Genomic DNA, 11,370 nt, shown 5'->3' on the forward strand with positions numbered 1-11,370 from the left:
ATCGATTCTCTGTGCCCTCAGAGGATAAAAACAGCCATGACTCCTACAATAGAGTTGGACCCTGTCAACCATTTACCAGAGAAGCAGAGAGTGGACATACCGGAGTCTGTTGACTTTATCAGTCCTCCGTGAACAGGGACAAAACCACTGTGTCTAGGTGCGTGAGTGCGTGAGTCACTGTGACTGTGTGTGAGTGCTCTATTAGGATGGGGAGGTGGGGGCTGTTGGGTAGTTTATGTAAATAACTTTTTCATGTATTTACCGTAATATTTATTCTATGAATCACTGATACATGACACCTAACCTATAGTGAAATAGACAGGGATTGAGCAAGTTAAAATATTCCTTGATAGGAAAACAGTCAACGTAAAACAGTAGGTTATGGACCTCAAAGATGTACTTCAAGTGCCATGACATGTCCTTGCCTTGAAGCACTTTATTGCAGGGGTGAAAGTAGATTTTTCTTACCGGTACTGGACACCCAAGTGCTCACACACATTTTTTTTTATACTACTAAAAGGGTAGCCTACTTTACTGACACTGACAAACATATGAATAAAAACGATGTTGTCTGATTCATATAATCGGCCAACGAAAAAGAGGAAGACAAATACAATATGACGTCCATCTAACCTGAAGGAGGAAATTATTGTCCAAAAACAAAAAGTGCCATTGAACCAATGATAAAGAAAGTGAATATGCACACTCATCGGGGATATGGCTGATGTTCTCCGCTGGTACCAATAAGATAGGCTACTGTTCGCTCAATTAAGTTAAGAATTTTGATAACTAAAAGACAGATTGGAGTCTTTTCATTGTCAGGTCTTTACAGCAATAGCTATTTGCTTTCCAAACAGTTTTTCCGTGATTGTATTTTTAAATATTGCGATATGCCTGGCTGGGTCTCTGCTTTTCACTGACAGTCGCAACTCCACAATCATCTAGCCTATTTGGTATTTCCAGCGCCCGCTGCCCAAATTGTATGCCCTTCCGACTGTAAGCTATGTGATTTAAAACAATAAACAGATTTTTTTATTTTTTATTGGAGCATATACCACCCAGTTTCAAGTCAATTCACTAATTTTTCATGCGGCTGACATGCAGTAATGTTAAATAATGGTGTAATAGCCTATAGTTTTTGGGGCATGTTGTATTAATTGTGATAGGCTCACGTTTTACTGGTACGGCGTACCCCCACTATTTATTTTGCCAGGACGTTATACTGGACCGTACCGCCTTACTTCCACCCCTGATTATGATATGGTAAACATAATCATAATCATAATCATCATGTCACAAGACTATGAGCTCCGGAGGACAACTCGTCCCTCTGGTAATCTCTTCAACCAACTCCTCTCCCCCTGGACCTAACATATTGTGTCTCCCAACTTAAATTGACAAACAGTTTTCACCAAATGTAAACACAAATGTAGCCAAGACACACACAAGCAATAGCCTCCTATAGCGGCATATTTCATATCACAAAATGACACTGCTCACTCAACTCAGCTCAGCCTTAGACCGATGTAGCATCCACAGTTACAACCAATAGGTGGCACTAAAAGACCAATATATGGACACATTTCATCTGAATGGTTTGCAACGCAAACTCCATAGCCTTTCACAATGATTTATAATTCTTCCAATGCAATGCGCGAGTCTTGCACAAACACCCATAATAATATTACTATTTGAAATATTATTACACACACATAATGCATTTCCATATCAACAATTGAAATGACTAAAAAATGCAGTCTCATAAAAAAAGAATTCTAGGTTGATAAATCAAATGCATTAAAGGGAGGTTGTCTATTCTCTTGTTTTTATTTTACCAGGTAAGTTGACTGAGAACACATTCTCATTTACGCAACGACCTGGGGAATAGTTACAGGGGAGAGGAGGGGGGATAAATGATCCAATTGGAAGCTGGGGATGATTTAGGTGTGATTGGTAAGATGTTTCCACCTTTTAATGGGGTGATTGTTGTCTAATCGAGTGGATGGTATGGGGCCAGATTGGGAATTTAGCCAGCCATGTTCATTCAACAGTAGCCTAAACCGCAAATTGCAAAGGAAAATGAATTTAGGCCTACCTTTACTTGTAAATGAAGTCCATTCGTTGTCCTTTAGGGTGAACCACTCAGTGATTGTTTGAGGTGCAGTATAGTGTCCATTGTCAGGTTGTTTTTGCTAGTTAGCTTCGTTCAGTTCAAGGAATGCGAGTGCCAAATTATGTAGACGCCCAAATGTGCAGAGCTTTCCCCAGGCTTACCCACACAACATGTTTAGGCAATATGCATGCTCAAAATATGAAATCCGCTCAATGCAACAAATGATGGCCAGGCAAAGCAGTGAGAAAACAAACCTTTTCCCTTTCACCAGACAGAGTTCATGGACTAAGGTCCACATTGAATCAACATCGCCACCTTGTGGCCATTTCAAAGTTTTTACTCACACCGTGAGGTCAGTTGGGGCTCATGTGAATATTGATCTCTGCGATTGACTGGACAACCAGGCTAGTCTAATATAGGAAGATGCATATGATCTTTGTTCAAACAATATACATTCCTCTCCTAGAGAGATGTATACAATTAGATGTATATAGGTTAAATGTGAGGAGGCAACACTGCAGTGTCATTGCCATGACATCTGTTAGTGGGGAGAGTCCAGTGTTCTGACACCATTCATCAGCTTTTTTACACTTGAATGGACATTGAAGTGTAATTGACGTTTTGGGGTTCTGGGTGGAGTTTTATATTTGACTTGCTCTGCCATAGTTTGGGCCTCAGTCGTGTGTCTTCATGTTTGTTACAACAATTACAATTTGAGCTCAGCTTTACCAGGAGTGCCTTTTGTCATTAAAAGATCCAATGATATTGGAATTGTCATTGGACTATCGGACTGAAAGGCTCAAAGAAATAAATATGATTAGATGGTCAAATGTATGAAATAAATACAATGGGGTTTCTTTTGAGGGTTCACAAATATGTGACTAAGTGAAGATACGTTTGCCACCTGCCTCAAGTGCCATGTATCAAAAATATAGATTTTGGATGATCAATATTTAATGAAAATACCAAAATATATAAATATATCATAGAGATGATCACCAACCCATCTTAAGGATCATTAAAAAAATTCACAAAATTCTAATTTAAAGTGTTTACAAGATCAAATCCACGTTTAGTGAGCTGTTTAGAGTGCATTTTGTGTCTGTTTGCCAAACAGCATTTAGTTTTGACTAATTAGTTTAAATGACAATCGTCTATATTTCTACCAAACCACAATAAGAGGTTAAAAAGATAATCATGCCTAATACACTTTTGTTATTCTATGCAATTGTATGGTTTGTCTTATTTTATATGTGCTGTAATATTACCTCACATTTTATTTGCCACATGCGCCGAATACAACAGGGGTAGACCTTACAGTGAAATGCTTACATACAAGCCCTTAACCAACAATGCAGTTAAAAAAAAGAAGAAAAAAAAGTATTAAGTAAAAAATAGATAAGACAAAAAAGTACAAATTGCAAATAATTAAAGAGCAGCAGTAAAATTAAATAACAGTAGGGAGGCTATATACAGGGGGTACCGGTACAGAGTCAATGTGCGGGGGCAACGGTTAGTCGAGGTAATTGAGGTAATATGCACATGTGTGTAGAGTTAAAGTGACTATGCATAAATAATAAACAGAGTAGCAGCAGCGTAAAAGAGGGGGTTGGGGTGGGCAATGCAAATAGTCCAGGTAGCCATGATTAGCTGTTCAGGAGTCTTATGGCTTGGGGGTAGAAGCTGTTAAGAAGCCTTTTGGACCTAGACTTGGTGCTCCGGTACTGCTTGCCTTGTCTTTGACAATTTTTAGGGCCTTCCTCTGACACTGCCTGGTATAGAGGTCCTGGATGGCAGGAAGCTTGGCCCCAGTGATGTTCTGGGCCATACGCACTACCCTCTGTAGTGTCACATTGCCTCTCTGTTGCCCTAGCAATGGGAGGATGGCTCTCATGTAACATGTTAACACACAAAGCACACCATTTTAGCCTCTAGAATTTTACCCAACAGTAGTGATAATATATAATATGCCATTTAGCAGACACTTTTATCCAAAGCGATTTACAGTCATGCGTGCATACATTTTTGTGTATGGGTGGTCCCGGGGATCGAACCTACTACCTTGGCGTTACAAGCGCCGTGCGCTACCAGCTGAGCTACAGAGGACCACTAGTAGTATACTAAACTTTCTCTCCAGATGATTTTCCATATAGATCAGGATTTCCCCTGATTCCACGTTCCTTACACTCAATGGAGTCGCATCAGAGATTAGTTTACATAATGTTGAAAACATGTTGAATCTTTCCGTTATATTGGCCTCTCAAACCAGTGATAATTGCAGTTGGACAAAATGCAGGGTTACTGCTGCTGGTTGTTTTTTATTAATTGTTCTCATATGTACATTCAAACCAAATATTCTATACATTTATTTTCAAATGTCTTTTTTTGTAACAAACAAAATGCTATATTGAATAACAAACACACGGTTACTATTTCTCCATTAACTCTGTGTGTGGTGGTGCTCTTGACTCTAATGGTAGAAATGTTTTTGCTCATATTATGCTTTTAAGATAGCAACTGTTTCTCCTTTTTAAATTGATTTAGCATAAAATAATGATTTATCTCTTTGTTTATTTACATGTATCTTGTTTAAAGTGTACTTTCTGTTTTACTTTTATTTTTTTATCTGAAACGTTGAAAAAGAAAAAGAGATTCATAATGTCTGTTTATTGCACAGAGGTATTTGTGTTAAATAAAGAACATTATTGGCAAATATGTTAGATTTTTACGAGCCCTGTCAATTCATCAATGTGTCCGTTCTAAAGAACATGTGTTAACGGTAGATGGCAGTATAGTACAGACAGTAAATAACATGCAGCTCGTGGCCATGTTGCCATACAGGCCAGTACAAATGTCAATGATTATTCTTAACACGCATTTCTATGTACATCAGCTTATGTTAATACAATTTTGAAAATGTATAATTTTTAGTTTTGGTATTTCTAAAAACTCACTCAAGCTGTTTTAGTCACTTGTATACAGGATGTGATAACCAGAAGCTAGTATTAATACACTCATTACACATTTTTTGCAGACGGTAATCCTATAGGATAGCCTATCTCAAACTAGTGGACATCTTTCAGCACTTTAGACAAATATTATATACTATAGTTATAATTTGGCATGCAAAACAGACCGAGCTGAATAATAATAATATGCCATTTAGCAGACGCTTTTATCCAAAGCAACTTAGTCATGTGTGCATACATTTTTACGTATGGGTGGTCCCGGGGATCGAACCCACTACCCTGGCGTTATAAGCGCCATGCTCTACCAATTGAGCTACAGAGGACCAATGTATGAATGAATGAATGAATGTATCTGGTTACCTGCTTGCAGTTATGCACTCACCAAATTTTATATTTATTTGATCTAATTAGTCATTGTGAAGAATTATTGGCATAATTAAGCACAAATCCATTTTCATTCTTCATTTTGAGAATGTGGGATTCCTGAAGTGTGCAATAAAACAGGGACAGATCTGTGCATGCATGGGAGAGCAGAGCAGAGGAGAGAGGGAGTCAGAGCCTATTTGACTGTAGTGCCTTTGGAGGTGGGTAAGTTAATTAGCCTCACAGTGGAGCAGTGCAGTGCCCTGAGCATTGAGCAGGGTCTGTACCATAGGCCTGCACTGTGATCGATATCCCCTTCCTGCCCCCTTCGTGACAAATGTATCGCAGTCACTAAATTACTGCTGGCGGGGTTGCTAGATCAATAGCCATAGACTTCTGCAGCCAATGGGGCAGTAAATTCATGGGCAGGAAAGAGTGGGCAGTAGTGTATGTAGGTCTGTCTGGTGTGATGGAAGAGGTTTGTTAAACGATGGGCCTCTGGTAAAAGTGGAGAGGCATCTGGGAGGAAAAAATGAACTCTAGCACACTGGTATTCTTGAATACTTCAGAAACAATTTAGACCTAATGGATTTATTTTCACCAACGTTTCCATTCTGATCAATAAAGCTTAATCAGAGTGGAGAGACAGGAAGGGAAAGGCAGCCAGAGAGAGAGAATCCAAAACTGAAGCAGTTCCAGGCCTTGGCTGACCTCTGCAGTGCCTGTGGAAACAAACACTCGCTTTAAGGCAGGAGGTAGGAGTTTGGGGAAAAGTCATTTGACAGAAAAGCAGAGCACATCTGCTTTCTCAGCCTCTCGGCCCATCTGATCAGCATGGCCTCAGGCTCCCAGCAACACTGCAGGTATTTTAGAAGCACTGTGTTTGTGTGTCTAACAGGGTTCAGTGCCTGTGAAAGACGATCAGCAATAGTGGGAAATTAAAACGTATCTTTCCCTGGCCCTGACAGACTTACACAGGAAACAGCATTGCTACAGTATATCCTGTCACTCATTCTGTATGTTTGTCATTATGGTGAATGATTATGTTAAACTAAAATAAAAAATAATGATAAAATAAATACTATAAAAACATCATACATTTAGAATGATTCAATTAATGTTCAATAAATCATTATTTAGAAACATTTACAAATGTCAGTTTAGATGTGAATTTGGGGGTGGTTGTTGTGGCTGAGGATCATCATGGCCTTCAGATCCACAGTGTGATAAGCCATAAGGTTTGCTGAGCGATAGTATGGCTTCATTGATATGCTGTTAGTTACAATATTCAGGCTTGGATCTGTGTTGACAATAATGTGTCATAGTGTGGGTCCTGTTTTAAAGAGCCTATTGGAGCTAAACTATAAAGACAAGAACATAAAAAGTATTCCTTTTATTCTCTCCTATTCATTTGTGATGCTCCTCTACTCTCCGATGGCAAAGGCAATTCATCTCAATGTATTTTCTTGTCCTTTTGCTGGGCTAAAGTAAATGTCAGAGTCTTTCTGTTGGCAGAGTGAGTGAGGCTGCTGATGTGGCGCTGACCGATGAATCCATGCTGTGATGTCACATTTCAGCCCTCCACCCTGTGGAAACAAATATATCTGACAGTTTGGACATGGAGGGGGGAGGTAAATTGATGTATCATCATCTGACTTGTTCTTTCCATGTACAACACCAGTTGAGGTTGCGAAAGGTCGCTTGTTCGAATACCCGAACCGACAAGGTGAAAAATCTGTTGATGTGCCCTTGAGCAAAACACTTAACCCTAATATGCTCCAGGGGTGCCATACTATAATGGCTGACCCTGTAAAACAACACATTTTACTGCACCTATCCGGTGTATGTGACAATAACAACTTTTTTTTCTATGGGAAACATTGTTTGGGTTTAAGAATTATTCTGTTTGTGCATCATACAGTAGATATTGTACGAATTACCATGTAGATGACAAAGTACATGGCTTACCTCAGCTGGTTAATATTTTCTTATTCCTGATCATGTTGTCATCTGCTATAACCGCTGTTCATTTTCATGTGCAATTAACTGTAAACTCCTTGGTGAGCACTGTTAGAATGCAATTTGTGGATGCAGCTACCTTTTGTAGAAATTAGATATTGCAATGCAATTTGCTAAGAAAACATCCAGCCCAAAGGCTTGGTGCTAATCAGAGACCTGGGTTGACAAAGTGGAGGAGAGGTGAGGTGCTGGTTTGAGACTTGGTGCTCAACTATTTGTAGTGCCAGGTAGTGGCTGAATTCAGTAGACCAGGAGCATATACTCAGCCTATTTGAAAAGAATCCCCAGGGATCCCTTATGTTCTCATGTAGGCCTACACACCTTTAAATCTTCCATTTTTAAATAAGCATTTTTTGATTATTTATATTTGGCTTTTTGACCTATTAATATGCTAACTATCACAACTATTCATATGCAGATTCTACAGTGCGCTCCTGCGGCACGTTCGTTCGTTCCGCTTTAGTTTAATAAGGGTTGTTGGGCTTGTTTTGGTAACAAACGAGCTGAGCCCAAAATAGAGCTCACCTCCCAACAGAAAATGAGGGCAAAAATCAAAGCTTCACTAGGGCTTCCTTCCTTCTACAATAAATACACTGTCTTCAGATTATTTTGTAGTGACAATTCCCATGACTCCCTGCTGAGGATGCTGTTGTGTGTATGCCCAAGTAAATAGGGAGAACAGTGGTGTGTATGGGAGACAGAAAAAAAGAAAGGTAGGTCACATTTGAATGTATGGCTAAGCCCAACATACATATATCAACATTTTACAATGGCCGTTTACAGGCTGAGGTTCCACTTATTTGAAAATTAATGCTGCATTTGACATTTTAAGCTGGTTTACCTCAAGTACCCACATTTTCCTATTTGCTATATGGTGATGGGAGGTGTCCTCTCCAGTCCTCTCCATGCATCCTTGAGACAGCATATTGGCTGTTTGCTGCTAACAGTCCCGAGAGTGAATGAGTGCTCTTAGGGCCACCAGATGAATGTGTTTTTCTTGTTTCCCCTGATTGAGCGGGAGGCAGTGGTTCTATGTGGAGCCTGGAGCCAGGCAGGCAGACGGCAGCAGCTGAATATGCATGAACTCTGAAGGAGCCCGATTTGATGGGTCTCCAAATAATGAGAACTTTGGTGAAGTGTGGGCGTGAATCTACCAGCCACCCTCAAAGAAGTCTTCAAAGAAGGATTATATAAAAAGACATGGTGGGTTTTAAAACAGAGAAAATTATGCAGAGGTGTAGGATGATGGGATTATAGAAGATGGCATAGCTGTGATGTGTTTGGTAGGTCTGGTTAGACATAGCTGTGATGTGTTTGGCAGGTGTGGGTAGACATAGCTGTGATGTGTTTGGCAGGTGTGGGTAGACATAGCTGTGACGTGTTTGGTAGGTGTTGGTAGAGTAGACATACAGTGGGGAAAAAAAGTATTTAGTCAACCACCAATTGTGCAAGTTCTCCCACTTAAAAAGATGAGAGAGGCCTGTAATTTTCATCATAGGTACACGTCAACTATGACAGACAAATTGAGAAAAAGAAATCCAGAAAATCACATTGTAGGATTTTTAATGAATTTATTTGCAAATTATGGTGGAAAATAAGTATTTGGTCACCTACAAACAAGCAAGATTTCTGGCTCTCACAGACCTGTAACTTCTTCTTTAAGAGGCTCCTCTGTCCTCCACTCGTTACCTGTATTAATGGCACCTGTTTGAACTTGTCATCAGTATAAAAGACACCTGTCCACAACCTCAAACAGTCACACTCCAAACTCCACTATGGCTGAATCTGCAATAGGTAAGCAGCTTGGTTTGAAGAAATCAACTGTGGGAGCAATTATTAGGAAATGGAAGACATACAAGACCACTGATAATCTCCCTCGATCTGGGGCTCCACGCAAGATCTCACCCCGTGGGGTCAAAATGATCACACGGTGAGCAAAAATCCCAGAACCACACGGGGGGACCTAGTGAATGACCTGCAGAGAGCTGGGACCAAAGTAACAAAGCCTACCATCAGTAACACACTACGCTGCCAGGGACTCAAATCCTGCAGTGCCAGACGTGTCCCCCTGCTTAAGCCAGTACATGTCCAGGCCCGTCTGAAGTTTGCTAGAGTGCATTTGGATGATCCAGAAGAGGATTGGGAGAATGTCATATGGTCAGATGAAACCAAAATATAACTTTTTGGTAAAAACTCAACTCGTCGTGTTTGGAGGACAAAGAATGCTGAGTTGCATCCAAAGAACACCATACCTACTGTGAATCATGGGGGTGGAAACATTATGCTTTGGGGCTGTTTTTCTGCAAAGGGACCAGGACGACTGATCCGTGTAAAGGAAAGAATGAATGGGGCCATGTATCGTGAGATTTTGAGTGAAAACCTCCTTCCATCAGCAAGGGCATTGAAGATGAAACGTGGCTGGGTCTTTCAGCATGACAATGATCCCAAACACACCGCCCGGGCAACGAAGGAGTGGCTTCGTAAGAAGCATTTCAAGGTCCTGGAGTCTCCAGATCTCAACCCCATAGAAAATCTTTGGAGGGAGTTGAAAGTCTGTGTTGCCCAGCGACAGCCCCAAAACATCACTGCTCTAGGAGATCTGCATGGAGGAATGGGCCAAAATACCAGCAACAGTGTGTGAAAACCTTGTGAAGACTTACAGAAAAAGTTTGACCTGTGTCATTGCCAACAAAGGGTATATAACAAAGTATTGAGAAACTTTTGTTATTGACCAAATACTTATTTTCCACCATAATTTGCAAATAAATTCATAAAAAATCCTACAATGTGATTTTCTGGATTTTTTTTCCTCATTTTGTCTGTCATAGTTGACGTGTACCTATGATGAAAATTACAGGCCTCTCTCGTCTTTTTAAGTGGGAGAACTTGCACAATTGGTGGCTGACTAAATACTTTTTTCCCCCACTGTAGCTGTGATGTGTTTGGTAGGTGTGGGTAGACATTAGGGGTGCAACTTTGGTTTTAGAAGTGGGGGGGACATAACTTGGCGGGGGGTCTGGGGATCCTCACATTTTTGGGGGCATCTAAAGCACATTTCCTGCATTTCTACACAATCTAATTTGACCAATGGCCCTTCTAGCCGTCTCTATTTAGAACAACAAAAATTAAGCAAAGATGCCCAGTAAGAGATTATTAAATATGGTTAAGTGATTGATAAGGCTGAACTAGATCAATGATAATTAAATAATCAATATTGTGTTGCACCTTTAACCAATAGCCTAACAAATGAACAACTTTTACAAATAATGTACAAAGACTTAACTTTTGATTGCCTTTATTAAGACATCCTCTACATCACATTTCAGCCAGAACGCCCAGCCAGTCTAGTCAATAACTCAACTCTCTCCCCAAAACAACTTCCCAACACAACTTCAATTTCTTTTTTCTTGGCTCAAGGGAAAGGTTTGGACAACAAAAGTTGAATTCAAACACACATACACCTACACATTAACACACAGAAACAGTACACCCTCCATATAATTAATATCAAAGGCCTAATAGTGCTGTAGAGCTCTTTTTACTTGCACACAATATAGCTGGGTCACCCCGTCCTGCCCCTAGGGGTCCACGGCCCTGTAGCTCCCCAACCCAACACACCCCACTCAGCATTACGATCTTAGTGAAACATTAATTACTGGTTTCAGGTGTGTTAGGTCAAGGCCAGTGTGACAACAGTACAGCAGACCCCCAGGGCCAGGACTGAGCAGCCCATCAGCTAGGGATTGCCTAAATAGGTATCTCCCCTGACGTGGGCATGTTTTCGATACAGACTCCTTTTGTTGTACAGTATTCCATATAAGGCATCCAGACCTTATAAAAGTTGCACAGCATACCCTTAATCTTGTAATAAAACAAATTTAGTGATACTGTACATAACTTGACATT

The 11,370-nt window shown here is 40.3% G+C and overlaps 1 protein-coding gene across 2 annotated transcripts in view; it reads left to right on the forward strand.

Annotated features, from left to right (window-relative positions):
* The window catches only part of LOC121530972 (sodium- and chloride-dependent GABA transporter ine), a 42,759-nt gene extending 39,301 nt beyond the window's left edge, over positions 1-3,458 (forward strand). For both annotated transcript variants that reach the window (XM_041836398.2, XM_041836400.2), the window contains exon 13: positions 22-3,458. In XM_041836398.2, coding sequence (XP_041692332.1) covers positions 22-132 — 111 coding nt within the window. In that variant the 3' untranslated portion in view covers positions 133-3,458. The remainder of the gene's footprint in view (positions 1-21) is intronic.
* Positions 3,459-11,370: the final 7,912 nt, after the last annotated feature.

This window comes from Coregonus clupeaformis, chromosome 18 (genome assembly GCF_020615455.1).
Source record: "Coregonus clupeaformis isolate EN_2021a chromosome 18, ASM2061545v1, whole genome shotgun sequence".
Classification (NCBI taxonomy): domain Eukaryota; kingdom Metazoa; phylum Chordata; class Actinopteri; order Salmoniformes; family Salmonidae; genus Coregonus; species Coregonus clupeaformis.